The following is a 26,354-nucleotide window of genomic DNA, read 5'->3' as shown; positions in this document are numbered from 1 at the left end:
AGCCTAGACTGCTTGAGTCCAGTCTTGTCCTCAGTGACTTTCAGTCGATCATGACACTATCTGTGTCCTCCACAATGTGGTGCACTGGCGCCGTTAACTATTGGAGAATGTCGGTAGGTCCCGAATGTCTTTCCTTATCAGGATTGGACTTCCTCCCCGCCGCTCAAACTATCCAGCCCTCCAGTGTTTCATACACGCTTCCTGGAGGATAACCACAGAGCCTTCCTACGGAGCAAGCAAGCCGGGGAGGTAGAATGAGGTAATTTGAGTTCAGTCTATACAGTTGGGGGTTAATATTTACACGGTTATTTTACCAATTGAGTATTAAGTAGCTATCTCCAAACTAGCTAGTCAGCATATTGTTGCTAGCTGACGTTGGTGAAATGACAAAATGATGGCTAGCCGGCTAGTGCCTCGCTACTAACGTTAGCAAATGACGCGTTAACTACAGTTAATAATCATTGCTCAGCAGTCTACTCTGCGTAACTATTGCAAGCTAACTGATAAGTTAGCTAGCTACTTCTGACGTTTCAAATTGTCATAGCCATGTTGATTGTGTTGACTGGTAGCTACAGTAGCCATCGCCAGGGAATACAGTATACAAAGCAGTTACCGTTCGATTGGGGTTAGCAGCAAGCTAGACAATTTAAGATATCCCAACTTGTTACAGTAGTGGATAGCATGCTAGTCAACAATGCTGTGTTGAAAATCATGTATTGGCTAGTCATAACGTTAAAAGCAACTGGTTTATCCTGGCTAAAAGCTCGGTCTAGCCACAATATCTAACGTTAGATCGCTACGAAACTATTAGCTAACTAGTAGCTCGATGGCTTCATTCTAAGCCAACGTTATTTGTCTGTCGCTCTATCCTGCTAGCTAGCCATCCGAGAAAGGATCACACATTTCTAAACAATGTTGTGTGCAAGACTGCCAAATGGATCCTAAATGTTCCGAGCACAGCCATAGTAAAACTAAATTAGAACGGCGATACCCGCCACCCTGCATTTCAAAGACACAATGTGTAACAATCGGCACGAGCAAATGCACCAAGTATTATTATTATTATTTTATCAGAGGCTGCATATCTGCCAAGTCTTGATTGTGTCAGCACCTTAGATAAAGGTTATCGACTGAACATAACAGTTGGTACTTAAAGGAAGCCTCTTATGGGTCCGTTATGTTATATCGTCTATGATAGCTGAATCTGAATGATAGACACTTTCCTTTGAATTAAGGTTTTCTTAGGTTACATGTTAACCAGCACATTGTGTTTTCAGTCCATAGTATTTCACTAGTAACAAAGTAAAGAACCAATTGGTGATGACTGAGTAAACTATATTTGAAGGTCGCTACGAGTTATGCCTGCCGAAGCCAGTCATGGGCAAGAATCTGTCTAGTAGGCTAATCCGTCTGAATCATACTTCCACTGGTTACAAATTGTGAAAGAGAGTAAGTAAGTAGACTCAAGACTGTCTGGACAAACGCCACCCGTCAGAATGTGTCCACCAAACTCGGTTAATTTCATTAGGCATACGTGGTAATAAACCAGTGTTAATTTACCCAAATTAGGTCGTCGCATCAGTGAGCACAGATGTCAGGAACGTGTGATTCTAAATCTGCGTGGTTTAGCCATCATGGCATGACTTCAAGGAATACTGGACATGGGGATAATGCATGCACACAGATTGCCTAATCCTGTTTAAACCACAATCTCTCACGAGTTTGCTGCCCTGCTTTCACTTCTGCAACTGGCCAAAGAGTCACTCACCGTTTGGAACAATATAAAACTGTTTCGGACTGTGAAACACGCGTACACATCACTCTAAACTTAGAAGCAGGACATGTGGAGAGAGGACATGGTGAGGGAGCCTGTCTGTCACTCGGCTGGAATGTTGGAAAAGTTTATTTGAAAATAATTTTCTCCTTGTTTTCTACTGTTCTATTGTTTTCACAATGACTGTCTTACAAGGTGCGACTGCACATGTTTTTGTCAACGAAACATAAAGGTACTTTTAGGTGGAGTGACATTGATACTAGAGCTGGGACGATAAACTGAAAATTATCGTCACCAATCACTTATTGCAGGCATTTTACTGATATTGTTCATTACGATAAGTACTAGCCTATACTAGAGAAATGTGGAGTTTGAAATGAAATACGTTTGCTAATATGGGTGCTTGTTAATGGGACAATTGATGGCTACAACCAGCAAACCATTAGTACTAGTTTTAAAGGGACATTTTTATTGATACTAGTCACTTCCTTTATGCATCTTCAGCACTTGAATATATAGAATGAGTATTTTCTGCTGGAACACATTGGAAGCTAATAGATTACTAATACCAGTGTTTCTCTCTAGGTATACATATCTATGTGAAGGAACATGAACATGGACCCTTGAACTCAGGAAATGACACACCCCCCGGCACAATCTAGTAACGTTTTAGAGTTTTTATTTGTTTTGTTTATTTTCCATCTCTGTCTTTGATGGAAAACAACTGATTATGTGGCATTTTTCATTCAGATGACACTTAGCTACGCGGTCAATGTCCAATTCTATCTCACTACTGTAACGCCTGCTTGTCTCTTGAAGAGTGATATTTAAATTCTACCTTGACACACCTTTCTCCTGCCTCCACATATCTCTCATTTCTGTGGAAGACCGGGACGTTTGACATCAGCACTTAACACGCAATATTCCACCACAATCTAGTGCTAAGTAAATTGCTATAGCCTCCTTGCAAGACCAAGGTGTGTTCATTTTGGTCTGATTTATAGTTTTAAGATGTATTGTTTTATTTTATGTTATTTAAACTCTTGTTTGACATGTAGCCATCATTTCTAAGCTGCACTTTATTGATAAATATAAAGATAATTTCAAACTGTAATTTAAGCATATCTTTGAGTTATATTTTTTTAATATTTAGGGGTATATATATAATGTTTTAATTTTAAACTTGAAAAGTATATCGTTTTTGTTTACAAGCCTTGTCTGTCGATCATTCCGAAATGGACAAATCTAGAATCTGATAGCATTTAAGGACAAGGCAGACATAATCTGGAATTGACAGATCTAAGATCGATCCTTGTCTTCGGCATTTGCATTGTGAAGGCTGGTGTTTTTCATTGTTTTTATGTTCCTCTGTTGGATTGACACACTAAAGAGAAGAATCTCCATCTGAAGGCCAGTGGGAGTTATTTTTTCTTGGACCGTACAATACTTCTTTGAGTGCAGATGGATTTCACACGTCAAACTCAGAGGTGCTTTTGTGGCGTTGCCTTTGCAATTCAAGCACTGAAGTAGAAGAATGATTTTAAGGTTTCAAGGATAAATAACTTGTGTTTTTAATACAGACTGACAGGTCTATAGTTATATTTTGGTCTTCCTAGCAGATCCTAAGGAGAGGTGCTTCTATTTGATTCTCCTTTAAGGTGGCCATCAGTGGCGAAATGAACTGACATGTGTATCACTGCCTGAATTTAAACAGACTTAATCCATCCAACAAACTGCCAACTGCATGAAACACTCACACACCGTCCACCTGTCAGGAAACAGACCTTACCTACCCTAAACCTGAGGGTTGGAAGTCCTCTCCCGTCAAGCCCCCCACACTAAGGATGCGTTCCCCAGAGCCCCCCATCCCATCCCCAGCTGAGGCGCTACTCCACTGCCAGTTCGGGGGCTGGACAACGGGCAGCAGCTGCAACAACAGCTGCCCCAACAGTCCTGGGGGTCTGTCGTCCCTGTCTCCCTCCCCCAACCCCTCTCCTGCCTCCAGCTACGCCTTGACCCTCACCCCCTCCCACATCCACGTCCAGCGCCTGGCCCCCCGCCCTGGTAAAGAGGCACGTCTAATACTACCCCTGTCAGAGCTGGCAGGGTGCAGCTGTCCCCGTGCCCCTGCTCCCCCCTTGCTGGTTCTATACTGGTATCCCCCGGGGAGGCGGAGGAAGGGGGTGTCCAGGAGGAGGCAGGTGAGGGCGTACCTGGCTGAGGCCAGGGTGGAGGCTGAGAGGTGGTCCACTGCTATACAATGTCTGCTCAGGGGAGTCGCCATCACTGCTGACACAGGTGAGTGTGTGTTCCACTAACACAGCTACAATCAGTTATCTTGTCTGTATGCTATGTTACAGTCCAGGCACACTTTGTGTAGGTTCGGAGGTTATTGTAACATCCCAGTTGTTGGAATCAGTCTGATGTCCCTTAATGCCCATCATAAAGACAGGCTCAGTGTCACCGTGAGAGAGAATGAAGCCAAATCAGCACTCGTTATGGCGTTTGACGTCGACTACTTCCTATCCTGTGTACAGACTTTAACTGTGCCTTCATTAACTTAATGAGCACCATTCACTCCATAAAGTTTGTTTCCATAAATGAGAGCGTTTATGTTAGTTATTGTTAACTGGAGTCATACAGGGTGACCTGAGGTCCTTTTGATGTAGGAGGCCAGAGGATACAAGTGAATATAGGCCTAGGCTACTGTATGAATACCATGCATGTTCTAACAGATACAGGCTAGTTCAGTTCATTTCTGACCATGCTAGATATAGGCTACTGCATAATGGCTGTAGGAAACTGTATAATGGCCATGTGATAAAGAATGAATGGATATAGCCCAATGCTGTTGTATGTACATACAGCATGCTATGTTCAGTCAGGAGGCCTGACTATTAAAAGTCTAAGTATTGTTTAAGGGTTCATTCATGTATGTGAACAAACATGTTATTTAATTTTTCTTGGCTGTGTGTGTGTGTGTGTGTGTGTGTGTGTGTGTGTGTGTGTGTGTGTGTGTGTGTGTGTGTGTGTGTGTGTGTGTGTGTGTGTGTGTGTGTGTGTGTGTGTGTGTGTGTGTGTGGGGGGGGGGGGGTTAGATTAGCTAGATTATCCCTTTAACACTTCATTTCCTCTACTTTCTCTGTCTCTGCTCTTATCTGTCCTACACACACGGTCTGTATCATTCAGCGTCTAACCAACACTGCCTCCCTCCCTTCCCACTAACTCCCACCCCTTACCAACACTGCCTCCCTCCCTTCCCACTAACTCCCACCCCTCACTCACCAACACGGCCTCCCTCCCTTCCCACTAACTCCCACCCTTCCCACTAACTCCCACCCCTCACTCACCAACACGGCCTCCCTCTCTTCTCACTAACTCCCACCCCTTACCAACACAGCCTCCCTCCCTTCCCACTAACTCCCACCCCTCACCAACACAGTATCCCTCTCTTCTCACTAACTCCCACCCCTTACCAACATGGCCTCCCTCCCTTCCAACTAACTCCCACCCCTCACCAACATGGCCTCCCTCTCTTCTCACTAACTCCCACCCCTCACCAACACGGCCTCCCTCTCTTCTCACTAACTCCCACCCCTCACCAACATGGCCTCACTCCCTTCCAACTAACTCCCACCCCTCACCAACATGGCCTCCCTCTCTTCTCACTAACTCCCACCCCTCACTCACCAACGCGGCCTCCCTCCCTTCTCACTAACTCCCACCCCTCACTCACCAACACGGCCTCCCTCCCTTCCCACTAACTCCCACCCCTCACTCACCAACACGGCCTCCCTCCCTTCCCACTAACTCCCACCCCTCACTCACCAACGCGGCCTCCCTCCCTTCTCACTAACTCCCACCCCTCACTCACCAACACGGCCTCCCTCCCTTCCCACTAACTCCCACCCCTCACCAACATGGCCTCACTCCCTTCCAACTAACTCCCACCCCTCACCAACATGGCCTCCCTCTCTTCTCACTAACTCCCAACCCCTCACTCACCAACACGGCCTCCCGCCCTTCCCACTAACTCCCACCCCTCACTCACCAACACAGTATCCCTCTCTTCTCACTAACTCCCACCCCTCACCAACATGGCCTCCCTCCCTTCTCACTAACTCCCACCAACATGGCCTCCCTCTCTTCTCACTAACTCCCACCCCTCACCAACATGGCCTCCCTCTCTTCTCACTAACTCCCACCCCTCACCAACATGGCCTCCCTCTCTTCTCACTAACTCCCACCCCTCACCAACATGGCCTCCCTCTCTTCTCACTAACTCCCACCCCTCACCAACATGGCCTCCCTCTCTTCTCACTAACTCCCACCCCTCACCAACATGGCCTCCCTCTCTTCTCACTAACTCCCACCCCTCACCAACATGGCCTCACTCCCTTCCAACTAACTCCCACCCCTCACTCACCAACGCGGCCTCCCTCCCTTCTCACTAACTCCCACCCCTCACTCACCAACACGGCCTCCCTCCCTTCTCACTAACTCCCACCCCTCACCAACATGGCCTCCCTCTCTTCTCACTAACTCCCACCCCTCACCAACATGGCCTCACTCCCTTCCAACTAACTCCCACCCCTCACTCACCAACGCGGCCTCCCTCCCTTCTCACTAACTCCCACCCCTCACCAACATGGCCTCCCTCTCTTCTCACTAACTCCCACCCCTCACCAACATGGCCTCCCTCTCTTCTCACTAACTCCCACCCCTCACCAACATGGCCTCCCTCTCTTCTCACTAACTCCCACCCCTCACCAACATGGCCTCCCTCTCTTCTCACTAACTCCCACCCCTCACCAACATGGCCTCCCTCTCTTCTCACTAACTCCCACCCCTCACCAACATGGCCTCCCTCTCTTCTCACTAACTCCCACCCCTCACCAACATGGCCTCCCTCTCTTCTCACTAACTCCCACCCCTCACCAACACGGCCTCCCTCTCTTCTCACTAACTCCCACCCCTCACCAACACAGTATCCCTCTCTTCTCACTAACTCCCACCCCTCACCAACATGGCCTCCCTCTCTTCTCACTAACTCCCACCCCTCACCAACATGGCCTCCCTCTCTTCTCACTAACTCCCACCCCTCACCAACATGGCCTCCCTCTCTTCTCACTAACTCCCACCCCTCACCAACACAGTATCCCTCTCTTCTCACTAACTCCCACCCCTCACCAACACGGCCTCCCTCCCTTCCCACTAACTCCCACCCCTCACTCGCCAACACAGTATCCCTCCCTTCTCACTAACTCCCACCCCTCACCAACACGGCCTCCCTCCCTTCTCACTAACTCCCACCCCTCACCAACACGGCCTCCCTCTCTTCTCACTAACTCCCACCCCTCACCAACACGGCCTCCCTCCCTTCCCACTAACTCCCACCCCTCACTCACCAACACAGTATCCCTCCCTTCCCACTAACTCCCACCCCTCACTCACCAACACAGTATCCCTCCCTTCCCACTAACTCCCACCCCTCACCAACACGGCCTCCCTCCCTCTCTTCTCACTAACTCCCACCCCTCACCAACATGGCCTCACTCCCTTCCAACTAACTCCCACCCCTCACTCACCAACGCGGCCTCCCTCCCTTCTCACTAACTCCCACCCCTCACTCACCAACACGGCCTCCCTCCCTTCCCACTAACTCCCACCCCTCACTCACCAACACAGTATCCCTCTCTTCTCACTAACTCCCACCCCTCACCAACATGGCCTCCCTCCCTTCCAACTAACTCCCACCCCTCACCAACATGGCCTCCCTCTCTTCTCACTAACTCCCACCCCTCACCAACATGGCCTCCCTCTCTTCTCACTAACTCCCACCCCTCACCAACATGGCCTCCCTCTCTTCCAACTAACTCCCACCCCTCACCAACATGGCCTCCCTCTCTTCTCACTAACTCCCACCCCTCACCAACATGGCCTCCCTCTCTTCTCACTAACTCCCACCCCTCACCAACATGGCCTCCCTCTCTTCTCACTAACTCCCACCCCTCACCAACATGGCCTCCCTCTCTTCTCACTAACTCCCACCCCTCACCAACACAGTATCCCTCTCTTCTCACTAACTCCCACCCCTCACCAACATGGCCTCCCTCTCTTCTCACTAACTCCCACCCCTCACCAACACGGCCTCCCTCCCTTCCCACTAACTCCCACCCCTCACTCGCCAACACAGTATCCCTCCCTTCTCACTAACTCCCACCCCTCACCAACACGGCCTCCCTCCCTTCTCACTAACTCCCACCCCTCACCAACACGGCCTCCCTCTCTTCTCACTAACTCCCACCCCTCACCAACACAGTATCCCTCCCTTCTCACTAACTCCCACCCCTCACCAACACGGCCTCCCTCTCTTCTCACTAACTCCCACCCCTCACCAACACGGCCTCCCTCCCTTCCCACTAACTCCCACCCCTCACTCACCAACACAGTATCAGAGATGTGTGCAGTTAGTGTTTGGTCCACTTCAACCCTATACAGTAGGTGCTGCTGTGTAGATAGGGCTCTGCTTGTTATTACGAGGTGTTTTGTGGAAGACTGAGCACTGAAGTGTTCAGTTAAGTACCTTGTTTCCCTGTCCTGGGCCTTGAGTGCCTTTTCATTCTAGAAGATTTAATTATGTAGAGCCATTAGTCAAATGGAATCATTATTACTTATCTGGTCAGAGATAGTCCCTTTGAGATGAGCTGAAAGAGGTTTGCCTTGTCACAGATACACTCAAGGTCTAAGGGTGGGAAACACTGTGCTTAATGGCAGGGTTTCCCAAACTCGGTCCTCCACAAATAATTAGGGGTGGGTCCCAGGGGGGGGGGGTCCCAGGACTGAGTTTGGGAAACCCTGCTTTCTGGTATCACGTACGTTTGTTGTTCTCAATCAATCAATTTGTTTCTAATGATTGGCTGCTTTCCCTCAGAAATTGGCAAACGTCTACTGCCCCGTCCCCGAAGGCTGCTGCTATTGGTGAACCCCTTCAGTGGGAGAGGCCAGGCTATGCAGTGGTGTCAGACACACATCCTGCCAATGATCAGAGAGGCTAACATCAGCTACAACCTGATACAGACAGGTAACACACACCGTAACATCAGCTCTACAACCTGATACAGACAGGTAACACACACCATAACATCAGCTCTACAACCTGATACAGACAGGTAACACACACCATAACATCAGCTACAACCTGATACAGACAGGTAACACACACCGTAACATCAGCTCTACAACCTGATACAGACAGGTAACACACACCGTAACATCAGCTACAACCTGATACAGACAGGTAACACACACCGTAACATCAGCTCTACAACCTGATACAGACAGGTAACACACACCGTAACATCAGCTCTACAACCTGATACAGACAGGTAACACACACCGTAACATCAGCTCTACAACCTGATACAGACAGGTAACACACACCGTAACGTCAGCTCTACAACCTGATACAGACAGGTAACACACACCGTAACATCAGCTCTACAACCTGATACAGACAGGTAACACACACCGTAACATCAGCTCTACAACCTGATACAGACAGGTAACACACACCATAACATCAGCTCTACAACCTGATACAGACAGGTAACACACACCGTAACATCAGCGCTACAACCTGATACAGACAGGTAACACACACCATAACATCAGCTACAACCTGATACAGACAGGTAACACACACCGTAACATCAGCTCTACAACCTGATACAGACAGGTAACACACACCATAACATCAGCTACAACCTGATACAGACAGGTAACACACACCGTAATGTCAGCTCTGCAACCTGATACAGACAGGTAACACACACCATAACATCAGCTCTACAACCTGATACAGACAGGTAACACACACCGTAACATCAGCTCTGCAACCTGATACAGACAGGTAACACACACCGTAACATCAGCTACAACCTGATACAGACAGGTAACACACACCGTAATGTCAGCTACAACCTGATACAGACAGGTAACACACACCGTAACATCAGCTCTGCAACCTGATACAGACAGGTAACACACACCGTAACATCAGCTACAACCTGATACAGACAGGTAACACACACCGTAACATCAGCTCTGCAACCTGATACAGACAGGTAACACACACCGTAACATCAGCTACAACCTGATACAGACAGGTAACACACACCGTAACATCAGCTACAACCTGATACAGACAGGTAACACACACCGTAACATCAGCTACAACCTGATACAGACAGGTAACACACACCGTAACATCAGCTCTGCAACCTGATACAGACAGGTAACACACACCGTAACATCAGCTACAACCTGATACAGACAGGTAACACACACCGTAACATCAGCTCTGCAACCTGATACAGACAGGTAACACACACCGTAACATCAGCTCTACAACCTGATACAGACAGGTAACACACACCGTAACATCAGCTCTACAACCTGATACAGACAGGTAACACACACCGTAACGTCAGCTCTACAACCTGATACAGACAGGTAACACACACCATAACATCAGCTCTACAACCTGATACAGACAGGTAACACACACCGTAACATCAGCTCTACAACCTGATACAGACATGTAACATCAGCTACAACCTGATATAGACAGGTAACACACACCGTAACATCAGCTCTACAACCTGATACAGACAGGTAACACACACCGTAACATCAGCTACAACCTGATACAGACAGGTAACACACACCGTAACATCAGCTCTACAACCTGATACAGACATGTAACACACACCGTAACATCAGCTCTGCAACCTGATACAGACAGGTAACACACACCGTAACATCAGCTCTACAACCTGATACAGACAGGTAACACACACCGTAACATCAGCGCTACAACCTGATACAGACAGGTAACACACACCGTAACGTCAGCTCTACAACCTGATACAGACAGGTAACACACACCGTAACGTCAGCTCTACAACCTGATACAGACAGGTAACACACACCGTAACGTCAGCTCTACAACCTGATACAGACAGGTAACACACACCGTAACGTCAGCTCTACAACCTGATACAGACAGGTAACACACACCGTAACATCAGCTCTACAACCTGATACAGACAGGTAACACACACCGTAACATCAGCTCTGCAACCTGATACAGACAGGTTAACACACACCGTAACATCAGCTCTACAACCTGATACAGACAGGTAACACACACCGTAACGTCAGCTCTACAACCTGATACAGACAGGTAACACACACCATAACATCAGCTCTACAACCTGATACAGACAGGTAACACACACCATAACATCAGCTACAACCTGATACAGACAGGTAACACACACCGTAACATCAGCTACAACCTGATACAGACAGGTAACACACACCGTAACATCAGCTCTGCAACCTGATACAGACAGGTAACACACACCGTAACATCAGCTCTACAACCTGATACAGACAGGTAACACACACCGTAACATCAGCTCTACAACCTGATACAGACAGGTAACACACACCGTAACATCAGCTCTACAACCTGATACAGACATGTAACATCAGCTACAACCTGATATAGACAGGTAACACACACCGTAACATCAGCTCTACAACCTGATACAGACAGGTAACACACACCGTAACATCAGCTCTACAACCTGATACAGACAGGTAACACACACCGTAACATCAGCTACAACCTGATACAGACAGGTAACACACACCGTAACATCAGCTCTACAACCTGATACAGACAGGTAACACACACCGTAATATCAGCTCTACAACCTGATACAGACATGTAACATCAGCTACAACCTGATATAGACAGGTAACACACACCGTAACATCAGCTCTACAACCTGATACAGACAGGTAACACACACCGTAACATCAGCTCTACAACCTGATACAGACAGGTAACACACACCGTAACATCAGCTCTACAACCTGATACAGACAGGTAACACACACCGTAATGTCAGCTCTGCAACCTGATACAGACAGGTAACACACACCGTAACATCAGCTCTGCAACCTGATACAGACAGGTAACACACACCGTAACAACAGCTCTACAACCTGATACAGACAGGTAACACACACCGTAACATCAGCGCTACAACCTGATACAGACAGGTAACACACACCGTAACATCAGCTCTACAACCTGATACAGACAGGTAACACACACCGTAACGTCAGCTCTACAACCTGATACAGACAGGTAACACACACCGTAACGTCAGCTCTACAACCTGATACAGACAGGTAACACACACCGTAACGTCAGCTCTACAACCTGATACAGACAGGTAACACACACCGTAACGTCAGCTCTACAACCTGATACAGACAGGTAACACACACCGTAACGTCAGCTCTACAACCTGATACAGACAGGTAACACACACCGTAACATCAGCTACAACCTGATACAGACAGGTAACACACACCGTAACATCAGCTCTACAACCTGATACAGACAGGTAACACACACCATAACATCAGCTCTACAACCTGATACAGACAGGTAACACACACCGTAACATTAGCTCTACAACCTGATACAGACAGGTAACACACACCGTAACATCAGCTCTACAACCTGATACAGACAGGTAACACACACCGTAACATCAGCTCTACAACCTGATACAGACAGGTAACACACACCGTAACATCAGCTCTGCAACCTGATACAGACAGGTAACACACACCGTAACATCAGCTCTACAACCTGATACAGACAAGTAACACACACGTAACATCAGCTCTACAACCTGATACAGACAGGTAACACACACCGTAACATCAGCTCTACAACCTGATACAGACAGGTAACACACACCGTAACATCAGCTCTACAACCTGATACAGACAGGTAACACACACCGTAACATCAGCTCTACAACCTGATAGACAGGTAACACACACCGTAACATCAGCTCTACAACCTGATACAGACAGGTAACACACACCGTAACATCAGCTCTACAACCTGATACAGACAGGTAACACACACCGTAACATCAGCTCTACAACCTGATACAGACAGGTAACACACACCGTAACATCAGCTCTACAACCTGATACAGACAGGTAACACACACCGTAACATCAGCTCTACAACCTGATACAGACAGGTAACACACACCGTAACATCAGCTACAACCTGATACAGACAGGTAACACACACCGTAACATCAGCTCTGCAACCTGATACAGACAGGTAACACACACCGTAACATCAGCTCTACAACCTGATACAGACAGGTAACACACACCGTAACATCAGCTCTACAACCTGATACAGACAGGTAACACACACCGTAACATCAGCTCTACAACCTGATACAGACATGTAACATCAGCTACAACCTGATATAGACAGGTAACACACACCGTAACATCAGCTCTACAACCTGATACAGACAGGTAACACACACCGTAACATCAGCTACAACCTGATACAGACAGGTAACACACACCGTAACATCAGCTCTACAACCTGATACAGACAGGTAACACACACCGTAACATCAGCTCTACAACCTGATACAGACATGTAACATCAGCTACAACCTGATATAGACAGGTAACACACACCGTAACATCAGCTCTACAACCTGATACAGACAGGTAACACACACCGTAACATCAGCTCTACAACCTGATACAGACAGGTAACACACACCGTAACATCAGCTCTACAACCTGATACAGACAGGTAACACACACCGTAACATCAGCTCTGCAACCTGATACAGACAGGTAACACACACCGTAACATCAGCTCTGCAACCTGATACAGACAGGTAACACACACCGTAACATCAGCTCTACAACCTGATACAGACAGGTAACACACACCGTAACATCAGCTCTACAACCTGATACAGACAGGTAACACACACCGTAACATCAGCTCTACAACCTGATACAGACAGGTAACACACACCGTAACATCAGCTCTACAACCTGATACAGACAGGTAACACACACCGTAATGTCAGCTCTGCAACCTGATACAGACAGGTAACACACACCGTAACATCAGCTCTACAACCTGATACAGACAGGTAACACACACCGTAACATCAGCTCTGCAACCTGATACAGACAGGTAACACACACCGTAACGTCAGCTCTGCAACCTGATACAGACAGGTAACACACACCGTAACGTCAGCTCTGCAATCTGATACAGACAGGTAACACACACCGTAACGTCAGCTCTACAACCTGATACAGACAGGTAACACACACCGTAACATCAGCTCTACAACCTGATACAGACAGGTAACACACACCGTAACATCAGCTACAACCTGATACAGACAGGTAACACACACCGTAACATCAGCTACAACCTGATACAGACAGGTAACACACACCGTAATGTCAGCTACAACCTGATACAGACAGGTAACACACACCGTAACATCAGCTCTACAACCTGATACAGACAGGTAACACACACCGTAACATCAGCTCTACAACCTGATACAGACAGGTAACACACACCGTAACATCAGCTACAACCTGATACAGACAGGTAACACACACCGTAACATCAGCTACAACCTGATACAGACAGGTAACACACACCGTAATGTCAGCTACAACCTGATACAGACAGGTAACACACACCGTAACATCAGCTCTACAACCTGATACAGACAGGTAACACACACCGTAATGTCAGCTCTGCAACCTGATACAGACAGGTAACACACACCGTAACATCAGCTCTACAACCTGATACAGACAGGTAACACACACCGTAACATCAGCTCTGCAACCTGATACAGACAGGTAACACACACCGTAACGTCAGCTCTGCAACCTGATACAGACAGGTAACACACACCGTAACGTCAGCTCTGCAATCTGATACAGACAGGTAACACACACCGTAACGTCAGCTCTACAACCTGATACAGACAGGTAACACACACCGTAACATCAGCTCTACAACCTGATACAGACAGGTAACACACACCGTAACATCAGCTACAACCTGATACAGACAGGTAACACACACCGTAACATCAGCTACAACCTGATACAGACAGGTAACACACACCATAATGTCAGCTACAACCTGATACAGACAGGTAACACACACCGTAACATCAGCTCTACAACCTGATACAGACAGGTAACACACACCGTAACATCAGCTACAACCTGATACAGACAGGTAACACACACCGTAACATCAGCTCTACAACCTGATACAGACAGGTAACACACACCGTAACGTCAGCTCTACAACCTGATACAGACAGGCAACACACACCGTAACATCAGCTCTACAACCTGATACAGACAAGTAACACACACCGTAACATCAGCTACAACCTGATACAGACAGGTAACACACACCGTAATGTCAGCTACAACCTGATACAGACAGGTAACACACACCGTAACATCAGCTCTACAACCTGATACAGACAGGTAATACACACCGTAATGTCAGCTACAACCTGATACAGACAGGTAACACACACCGTAACATCAGCTCTACAACCTGATATAGACAGGTAACACACACCGTAACATCAGCTCTACAACCTGATACAGACAGGTAACACACACCGTAACATCAGCTCTACAACCTGATACAGACAGGTAACACACACCGTAACATCAGCTCTACAACCTGATACAGACAGGTAACACACACCGTAACATCAGCTCTACAACCTGATACAGACAGGTAACACACACCGTAACATCAGCTCTACAACCTGATACAGACAAGTAACACACACCGTAACATCAGCTCTACAACCTGATACAGACAGGTAACACACACCGTAACATCAGCTCTACAACCTGATACAGACAGGTAACACACACCGTAACATCAGCTACAACCTGATACAGACAGGTAACACACACCGTAACGTCAGCTCTGCAACCTGATACAGACAGGTAACACACACCGTAACGTCAGCTCTGCAATCTGATACAGACAGGTAACACACACCGTAACGTCAGCTCTACAACCTGATACAGACAGGTAACACACACCGTAACATCAGCTCTACAACCTGATACAGACAGGTAACACACACCGTAACATCAGCTACAACCTGATACAGACAGGTAACACACACCGTAACATCAGCTACAACCTGATACAGACAGGTAACACACACCGTAATGTCAGCTACAACCTGATACAGACAGGTAACACACACCGTAACATCAGCTCTACAACCTGATACAGACAGGTAACACACACCGTAACATCAGCTACAACCTGATACAGACAGGTAACACACACCGTAACATCAGCTCTACAACCTGATACAGACAGGTAACACACACCGTAACGTCAGCTCTACAACCTGATACAGACAGGTAACACACACCGTAACATCAGCTCTACAACCTGATACAGACAGGTAACACACACCGTAACATCAGCTCTACAACCTGATACAGACAGGTAACACACACCGTAACATCAGCTCTACAACCTGATACAGACAGGTAACACACACCGTAACATCAGCTCTACAACCTGATACAGACAGGTAACACACACCGTAACATCAGCTCTACAACCTGATACAGACAGGTAACACACACCGTAACATCAGCTCTACAACCTGATACAGACAGGTAACACACACCGTAATGTCAGCTCTACAACCTGATACAGACAGGTAACACACACCGTAACATCAGCTACAACCTGATACAGACAGGTAACACACACCGTAACATCAGCTCTACAAACTGATACAGACAGGTAACACACACCGTAACATCAGCTCTGCAACCTGATACAGACAGGTAACACACACCGTAACATCAGCTCTGCAACCTGATACAGACAGGTAACACACACCGTAACATCAGCTCTACAACCTGATACAGACAGGTAACACACACCGTAACATCAGCTCTACAAACTGATACAGACAGGTAACACACACCGTAACATCAGCTCTACAACCTGATACAGACAGGTAACACACACCGTAACATCAGCTCTACAAACTGATACAGACAGGTAACACACACCGTAACATCAGCTCTGCAACCTGATACAGACAGGTAACACACACCGTAACATCAGCTCTGCAACCTGATACAGACAGGTAACACACACCGTAACATCAGCTCTGCAACCTGATACAGACAGGTAACACACACCGTAACATCAGCTCTACAAACTGATACAGACAAGTAACACACACGTAACATCAGCTCTACAACCTGATACAGACAGGTAACACACACCGTAACGTCAGCTCTACAACCTGATACAGACAGGTAACACACACCGTAACATCAGCTCTGCAACCTGATACAGACAGGTAACACACACCGTAACATCAGCTCTACAACCTGATACAGACAGGTAACACACACCGTAATGTCAGCTACAACCTGATACAGACAGGTAACACACACCATAACATCAGCTACAACCTGATACAGACAGGTAACACACACCGTAACATCAGCTCTACAACCTGATACAGACAGGTAACACACACCGTAACATCAGCTACAACCTGATACAGACAGGTAACACACACCGTAATGTCAGCTACAACCTGATACAGACAGGTAACACACACCGTAACATCAGCTCTGCAACCTGATACAGACAGGTAACACACACCGTAATGTCAGCTACAACCTGATACAGACAGGTAACACACACCGTAACATCAGCTACAACCTGATACAGACAGGTAACACACACCGTAACATCAGCTCTACAACCTGATACAGACAGGTAACACACACCGTAACATCAGCTCTGCAACCTGATACAGACAGGTAACACACACCGTAACATCAGCTCTACAACCTGATACAGACAGGTAACACACACCGTAACATCAGCTCTACAACCTGATACAGACAGGTAACACACACCGTAACATCAGCTCTACAACCTGATACAGACAGGTAACACACACCGTAACATCAGCTCTGCAACTTCAGCCGTTAACCGGTATCACACACACACACAGGTACAACCTCCTAACAACACGTCTACTTTTCTTCTCAGAGCGACAGAACCATGCCAGAGAGTTGATCAAAGAGATCTCCCTGCCACAGTGGGACGGCATCATCATCGTCTCTGGAGATGGCCTGCTGCACGAGGTGTGGGGGTGTGTGTGTGTGTATGTGTGTGTGGGGGGGGTGGGAGTGGGGTGTGTGTGTGTGTGTCTGACTCTGCTCTGCTTTTCTCTCGCCAGGTGATCAATGGTTTGATGGAGCGTCCAGACTGGGAACTAGCAATAAAGACACCTGTAGGCATCCTGCCCTGTGGCTCTGGAAATGCCCTGGCTGGCTCCATCAACCACCATGCAGGGTGGGTCACACACACACATCCAACCAGCTATGTGACACATGTAATAACTTGACCAGAGATATGAGACTGATTCAAACCTAAACATGCAATATTTTAGAATTTCTTGTTAGATCAATGGTGAGAATGCTGGAGATACTAGTAGAAGCATTGAAATGAATGAATCGGTTATTCCAGTTCAGGGTTCTGGTCCCATGGTGTGTCTGGATTGAATTAATAATTTCTCTCAGCCTCAAATTCATTCCTCAACCACTTGATACATTTCTCATTGCTGATGTAGATAATCACGCACCTTTACAGTCACACACACCCACAGTAGTTTTCATTGGAAATAAAAGGTGTGCAGTCTAATTAGCATTGGGCCGATATATGATTCTCTCAAATATCGGGATGTTTGACATTGCCAAATATGTGAAGTCCAAGATGGTAGGTATATCGTGAAGTCCAAGATGGTAGGTATATCGTGAAGTCCAAGATGGTAGGTATATCGTGAAGTCCAAGATGGTAGGTATATCGTGAAGTCCAAGATGGTAGGTATATCGTGAAGTCCAAGATGGTAGGTATATCGTGAAGTCCAAGATGGTAGGTATATCGTGAAGTCCAAGATGGTAGGTATATCGTGAAGTCCAAGATGGTAGGTATATCGGGATGTGCAAGACTTCTGTATTTGAGCTTTAAAAATCGAACGGTGCAGTCTTATAAGTTAGGCTGCAACAATATATTGAAAATGAAGTCTAAATAAATGAATACTTATTTTTTTGCCTTACTAAGATTATTTAATGAGAATGTGACTAGAAAATCATATATAAGGACAAAACTTGCACAGTCTGGAATTATCTAGTCAATATTGGTGGCTCCCGAGTGGTTCGATTCCAGGCTGTATCACAACCGGCCGTGATCGGAAGTCCCATAGGGCGGCGCACAATAGCCCAGCGTCGTCCGTTTTGGGAGGATTTGTCTGGGGTAGACCGTCATTCTAAATAAGAATTTGTTCTTAACGGACTTGACAAATTTTTTAAATTAACCTTTATTTAACTAGGCAAGTCAGTTAAGAACAAATTCTTATTTACAATGACGGCCTACCAGGGAACATTGAGTTAACTGCCTTGTTCAGGGGCAGAACGACAGACTGTTACCTTGTCAGCTCGAGGATTCGATCCAGCAACCTTTCGGTTACTGGTCCAACACTCTAACCACTAGGCTACCTGCTGGTTACTGGTCCAACACTCTAACCACTAGGCTACCTGCTGGTTACTGGTCCAACACTCTAACCACTAGGCTACCTGCTGGTTACTGGTCCAACACTCTAACCACTAGGCTACCTGCTGGTTACTGGCCCAACACTCTAACCACTAGGCTACCTGCTGGTTACTGGCCCAACACTCTAACCACTAGGCTACCTGCTGGTTACTGGTCCAACACTCTAACCACTAGGCTACCTGCTGGTTACTGGTCCAACACTCTAACCACTAGGCTACCTGCTGGTTACTGGCCCAACACTCTAACCACTAGGCTACCTGCTGGTTACTGGCCCAACACTAACCACTAGGCTACCTGCTGGTTACTGGCCCAACTCTAACCACTAGTCTACCTGCTGGTTACTGGCCCAACACTCTAACCACTAGGCTACCTGCTGGTTACTGGTCCAACACTCTAACCACTAGGCTACCTGCTGGTTACTGGCCCAACACTCTAACCACTAGGCTACCTGCTGGTTACTGGCCCAACTCTAACCACTAGTCTACCTGCTGGTTACTGGCCCAACACTCTAACCACTAGTCTACCTGCTGGTTACTGGCCCAACTCTAACCACTAGGCTACCTGCTGGTTACTGGTGTCACGAACCGGCTCAGAGCCCGTAACAAAAGGGAGACCACGTGGAGATAAGGAGTAACAAAATATATTTATTAAATAACGAAACTAGGTATAATATACAATGGTGTGTGTAATCAGTAATCAGTAGTGTAAGTGAATGTTTTGCATGCATGAATGTGATAATGCAGGGTGTTGAAAGATGCTAAAACAAACAACCAAAAAGCACCATGAAACATAACCGAATCTATCAAGGTGTCTGCATGGAGAGAGTTCCCTCCATGAATGGGGAAGTGGTGTATTTATCCTGGGAGAGTGGGCCCAGGTGTTTCCCATGTAGCTGACGACCCTCCCAACTCCGCCCACCGGCATCCTAATAAGGAAACAAGAGCAGAGAGAGAGAAAACGGTAGACAGAGTGGGAGGGTCGTCACACTAGGCTACCTGCTGGTTACTGGCCCAACACTAACCACTAGGCTACCTGCTGGTTACTGGCCCAACACTCTAACCACTAGTCTACCTGCTGGTTACTGTCCCAACACACTAACCACTAGACTACCTGCTGGTTACTGGCCCAACACACTAACCACTAGACTACCTGCTGCCCCAAAAGTTAAAGGTTAAATAAAAAGAGGAAATTAACAAATTAAGTCGCCAAACGATTATATCGGATATCACAATATTTTGAGTAGCATATCGTAGAAGAGGTCTCCCCAAATATCACCCAACCTTAATTCTAATCACGGTCAACTTTTAGACTGTAGTTTGTTGATGGCCCTATTTACATTGCAGTAGTAGACTTCAGTTTCTTGATGTACCACTAACCACTAGTGGTTAGTACTGTACTGTAGACTTTAGCATCTTCAACTAATCCTTATGTCTCTCATATTGTTGTATCAGCTGTTTCAACGAACCATCGAGACTGAGACTGAGACTAGAGAAATTCTCTCTTCCCTCCCTTTCTCTCCTGCCCCCCCACTCCCTCCCTCTGGCCCAACACTAACCACTAGGCTACCTGCTGGTTACTGGCCCAACACTCTAACCACTAGGCTACCTGCTGGTTACTGGCCCAACACTAACCACTAGGCTACCTGCTGGTTACTGGCCCAACTCTAACCACTAGGCTACCTGCTGGTTACTGGCCCAACTCTAACCACTAGGCTACCTGCTGGTTACTGGCCCAACACTAACCACTAGGCTACCTGCTGGTTACTGGCCCAACTCTAACCACTAGGCTACCTGCTGGTTACTGGCCCAACACTCTAACCACTAGGCTACCTGCTGGTTACTGGCCCAACTCTAACCACTAGGCTACCTGCTGGTTACTGGCCCAACACTCTAACCACTAGTCTACCTGCTGGTTACTGGCCCCAACACATTAACCACTAGGCTACCTGCTGGTTACTGGCCCAACATTAACCACTAGGCTACCTGCTGGTTACTGGCCCAACATTAACCACTAGGCTACCTGCTGGTTACTGGCCCAACATTAACCACTAGGCTACCTGCTGGTTACTGGCCCAACATTAACCACTAGGCTACCTGCTGGTTACTGGCCCAACTCTAACCACTAGGCTACCTGCTGGTTACTGGCCCAACTCTAACCACTAGGCTACCTGCTGGTTACTGGCCCAACTCTAACCACTAGGCTACCTGCTGGTTACTGGCCCAACTCTAACCACTAGGCTACCTGCTGGTTACTGGCCCAACACTCTAACCACTAGGCTACCTGCTGGTTACTGGCCCAACACTCTAACCACTAGGCTACCTGCTGGTTACTGGCCCAACACTCTAACCACTAGGCTACCTGCTGGTTACTGGCCCAACACTCTAACCACTAGGCTACCTGCTGGTTACTGGCCCAACACTCTAACCACTAGGCTACCTGCTGGTTACTGGCCCAACACTCTAACCACTAGGATACCTGCTGGTTACTGGCCCAACTCTAACCACTAGGCTACCTGCTGGTTACTGGCCCAACACTCTAACCACTAGGCTACCTGCTGGTTACTGGCCCAACACTCTAACCACTAGGCTACCTGCTGGTTACTGGCCCAACACTCTAACCACTAGGCTACCTGCTGGTTACTGGCCCAACACTAACCACTAGTCTACCTGCTGGTTACTGGCCCAACACTCTAACCACTAGGCTACCTGCTGGTTACTGGCCCAACACTAACCACTAGACTACCTGCTGGTTACTGGCCCAACACTCTAACCACTAGACTACCTGCTGGTTACTGGCCCAACACTCTAACCACTAGGCTACCTGCTGGTTACTGGCCCAACACTCTAACCACTAGGCTACCTGCTGGTTACTGGCCCAACACTCTAACCACTAGGCTACCCGCTGGTTACTGGCCCAACACTCTAACCACTAGTCTACCCGCTGGTTACTGGCCCAACACTCTAACCACTAGTCTACCCGCTGGTTACTGGCCCAACACTCTAATCACTAGTCTACCTGCTGGTTACTGGCCCAACATTCTAACCACTAGTCTACCTGCTGGTTACTGGCCCAACACTCTAACCACTAGTCTACCTGCTGGTTACTGGCCCAACACTCTAACCACTAGTCTACCTGCTGGTTACTGGCCCAACACTCTAACCACTAGTCTACCTGCTGGTTACTGGCCCAACACTCTAACCACTAGTCTACCTGCTGGTTACTCTTTCTCCTACCCCCACTATTCCCTCCCACTCTTCATGTCCTGTTATTTCTAGAGTTCTCTCCTTTATCTCTGGAAGACACGTCAATAAATGAGTCCAGTCAATATAGTACACTGTTCTTTCATCTCTCTCTCCTTCTTATCTCTTGTGTTGTCTTTACGATGGTTTGTTTGGCCACCTACATAACATTCACTGATTGTGTATGTCATAAACATTATGTTAACTTATATTACACAGTATTAATTTCCTCTCTCCTCTCACCTTTCCTCTCTGTATTTTCCATTCCTCTCCCTCTCCATATTCTCACCCTTTCTCCATTCTCTTCCATCCACTGTTTCCCTCTTACTTTTCTCTTCATCCCAGTTATGACATGTGCCTTCGGGAGCCTCTCCTCCTCAACTGCTGTTTTCAGCTCTGCCGTGGCGGAGTCAAGCCCATGGATTTGGTCTCTGTGACAACCAGCCCCGCCCCTTCTCAAAATGGCCGTCCGGGTCTTCCCAGAAGGATGTTCTCCTTCCTGTCTGTGGCCTGGGGCTTTGTGTCTGACGTGGACATCGAGAGTGAGAGGTGTGTGTGTTTAAGTTAATGGCGTGGCTGCGGTGCCGAGTTCTCTGGAGTCCTCTTCCCGATAGCTAAACAACCGAAGCTTCTGCACATGTGCGGGATTCTCTATTTTACTGCTCCCTCTGCTGACACAGCTTATCAAACACAAGCAGTACACTGAAGGGACGTTTTTTCCATCATCATTGCAAACATTGGCTAAGCAGGAGGCAGTCAAAGTAGTAGTTGAATGGTCGGCTGCCCAGAAGTGGAACAGGCTACTCAGGCAAATTTCAGTCATTGTCAAATCTTGCAGTACTTGCATGATCATTGAGAAGTGAAATTACAGTTGTACGTGATTTGTGGTTTAAATGCAGATTGTTTTTGCCCCAGTACAATGTGTAGACAGCTTCCTACATGTGCTACTGCAATATCCTTAGTTACAACAGACTAAGTTGTAGCCTACATCCTAAATTAACATACTATAAATATTTATATTTATTTGGAATGTTGGTTCAAATAGCTGCAGGTTTTATATCAGCTGTTCAGAAATTTGAGGCAGAGATGTTGGCTCTGTCATTTCTATCAAAAAGATTGATAGGAAGGGTTCAGAAGAGGCTGAGTAAAGTGAGAAATGTGAAGGGCAGAACGTGATTTGGTTCTTTAACTCTGGGGAAGAGGCTTCCAGGGTGACGGGACAGGGCGCTTGCCTTTGGTCACTCATCCTTAAATTAAGTACATGCAATCTTTCACTGTACCTCCTTGATCACACCTATTCCTAATGAATAAGTAATGTGTTATGTTCTCTGTTGTTGCCCTGGTAACTAAATGCTGTAATGGTGTGATGTTGCAGGTACCGGGGTCTGGGCTCGGCACGGTTCACCCTGGGCACTCTGGTCCGCCTGGCCTCCCTGCGCTCCTATAAGGGCCGTTTGTCCTACCTGCCCCCCTCCATAGTCGCCACATCCCCAGACGCCATTCCTCCGCCCCTGCACAGACCCCTGTCCCGCAGCATCACTGAGGGCTTGGAGGGCTTCTGCCACACCCCCATCCAACGCACCAGCTCTGACATGGGCCTCAGCGAACAGAGGAGTCTGAGGAGGGTAGACACGGAAAGGGAGAGGGAGAGGGAGATGGAGAGGCAGAGAGAGAGGGAGAGGGAGAGGAGGAGGGAGAGGGCCAGAGGAGGGGGAACGGGGGTGGTCAGGGCGAGTAGCTTGGCAGAGGATAGAGAGGGAGAGGCGGGGAGGTCAGGGACAAGTTCGGAGAGATCTGGGACGAGTTCGGAGTCGAACGAAAGGGAAGATTGCAGGATGGGAAGGAAGGATGGGATGACGAGGAACATGGAAGAAAGGCCAGATGAGGAAAGAGAAAACAGAACGATGGAGCAGGACTCAGGGGTGATAGAGGATATAGAGGAGAGAGTGAGGAATGGGGAAGGCAGCAGCGGCTCAATGGATGGGGTGATGGAAGCGACGGAGGTTGGAGAGGGTTACGGGGTGGACATGGGGCGAGAGGCCAACGAGGACCCAGAGAGGTGTTGCTCGTACCCTGACAACCTCCAGCAGACCAGACTGGCTCTAAGGAAGAATTCCGCCCCTTCCAGCCAGATAGCTAACGCCTTCTTTAGCCAGCCCCTCAGCCAGGAGGCTGACCCCGTGTCTGGAGCCTCGTACAGAGCAGAAGAGATGGATCTGAACGGAACATACTTCCAGAAAGAAGCTTACCCGCTGGACATCGCCCGGGAGAGAGCCCTCACCATATCCTCTCCCTTCAGACACTCTCCTTTCTCCTTCAAGCCCAAATCTCTGGACCAGAACGCATCCCGCCCCAGACCCCTATCCCTCCTTCACCACCCCCACTCCAACTCCCTACCCCCCAAACTCCCCTCCCTGTCCCTGTCCCTCTCCCTCTCTCCCACACCCCCTTCCTCCCCGTCCTGCGCCTCCCCCCACTCCTCCTCCTACCTCGTTCCGCGCCCCAACACCCCCAACTCTACCTCCCCTTCCCCGTCTCTCCAGTCCCCCTCCCCCTCCTTTACCTTTGACATTGGAGAGCCTGCTGGACCCCTCAAGAACCGCCCCCCCATCTCACTCCCTTTCAACCCCCCCAGGGATGACCTCCTGCCCCCCTTGGACCAGGCCCTGCCGACCCGGGACTGGGTGACCATCGAGGGGGACTTTGTGCTTGTGCTGGCCATCTACCAGTCCCATCTCGGGGCAGACCTCCACGCCGCCCCCCAAGCCAGGTTTGACGACGGGCTGATCCACCTGACGTTTGTGCGAGCAGGGATCTCCAGAGCCACCCTGCTCCGTCTGTTCCTGGCCATGGAGAGGGGGGCACACCTGTCTCTCAGCTCCCCCTATGTGAGCCACGTCCCAGCCAGGGCCTTCAGGCTGCAGCCCCTCTCCCCACGAGGAACACTCACTGTGGACGGGGAACTGGTGCCATACGGCCCGCTGCAGGCACAGGTAGAGAGAGCGATGGAGTGTGAGAAAGTGGAGTGGGGAGGGCAGTTGCTAAGATTTTAAAACTGATTTCGAAAGCTTTTTTTTCTAAATCTTTTCACTAACAACCCCAGCTCGTAAGTGCATGTAAATCCACTCCACATCTATAGTACTGAACTGGTGTATTGTCTTTGGTACGATGTTACCCTCTGTATTCTGCCTGTATTATATTAAACCCTTGATGATGGCCTATCACTTCAGTGCAACTAAAGCTGTTAGACTTCTGTGTTTAGCTTTCATGTTTTCTCTGGTATATTAATAACCACATTATACACTTCTATACACTTCTATACACTAGTTCCATTATCTAAAGTATTATACTAATCACTCTATCGGTTTGTCTCCCTCAGGTCCATCCCTCTATGTCCCGGCTCATTGTCGGCGACTCTGGAGTGAAGATCACCCGATTCTGACAAGGGATTGGCTGACCAGATCAGCTGATACGGCGCTCTCTCCAATTATATAATCTCTGTTGCCATCTACGTTCACAGAGAAAGGGGAGGAAAAAATCCTCAGACTGAAAATAGACCGAATCATTTCTGGGGTTTAATGGAAGGGATCACCTGCTGAGCAGAGCGGCGGTGCAGGACGCAAGCCGAGGGATTAATAGAGAATTTTAAAAACGGATGAAAACGAGCTTTGTTGCACAGCTGTTGGATTACACTCCGTTTATCCTGAGAAGCCTGAACCTGCATAGCCAT

At 48.0% G+C, this 26,354-nt stretch overlaps 1 protein-coding gene across 1 annotated transcript; it reads left to right on the top strand.

Moving 5' to 3' along the window:
* The first annotated feature begins 181 nt into the window (after positions 1-181).
* LOC120030942 (sphingosine kinase 2-like) lies at positions 182-26,354 on the top strand. The gene is made up of 8 exons (XM_038976448.1): positions 182-259; positions 2,360-4,072; positions 8,709-8,858; positions 17,823-17,917; positions 18,013-18,128; positions 22,970-23,173; positions 24,000-25,617; positions 26,004-26,354. The coding sequence occupies exons 2-8, from the start codon at positions 3,619-3,621 to the stop codon at positions 26,064-26,066; spliced, it is 2,700 nt and encodes an 899-aa protein (XP_038832376.1). The 5' UTR covers positions 182-259; positions 2,360-3,618; the 3' UTR covers positions 26,067-26,354.

Source organism: Salvelinus namaycush, chromosome 37 (genome assembly GCF_016432855.1).
Source record: "Salvelinus namaycush isolate Seneca chromosome 37, SaNama_1.0, whole genome shotgun sequence".
Taxonomy (NCBI): Eukaryota; Metazoa; Chordata; class Actinopteri; order Salmoniformes; family Salmonidae; genus Salvelinus; species Salvelinus namaycush.
This window is presented reverse-complemented; position numbering and strand designations above follow the sequence as displayed.

What these genes read in the sequence shown, in the direction of transcription:
- LOC120030942 (XM_038976448.1), top strand. Translation starts at nt 3,619, where the DNA reads ATGCGTTCCCCAGAGCCCCCCATCCCATCCCCAGCTGAGGCGCTACTC. An exon ending in CGCCATCACTGCTGACACAG is followed by an intron (nt 4,073 to 8,708) that starts GTGAGTGTGTGT and finishes GCTTTCCCTCAG; the next exon opens with AAATTGGCAAACGTCTACTG. An exon ending in CTACAACCTGATACAGACAG is followed by an intron (nt 8,859 to 17,822) that starts GTAACACACACC and finishes TTTTCTTCTCAG; the next exon opens with AGCGACAGAACCATGCCAGA.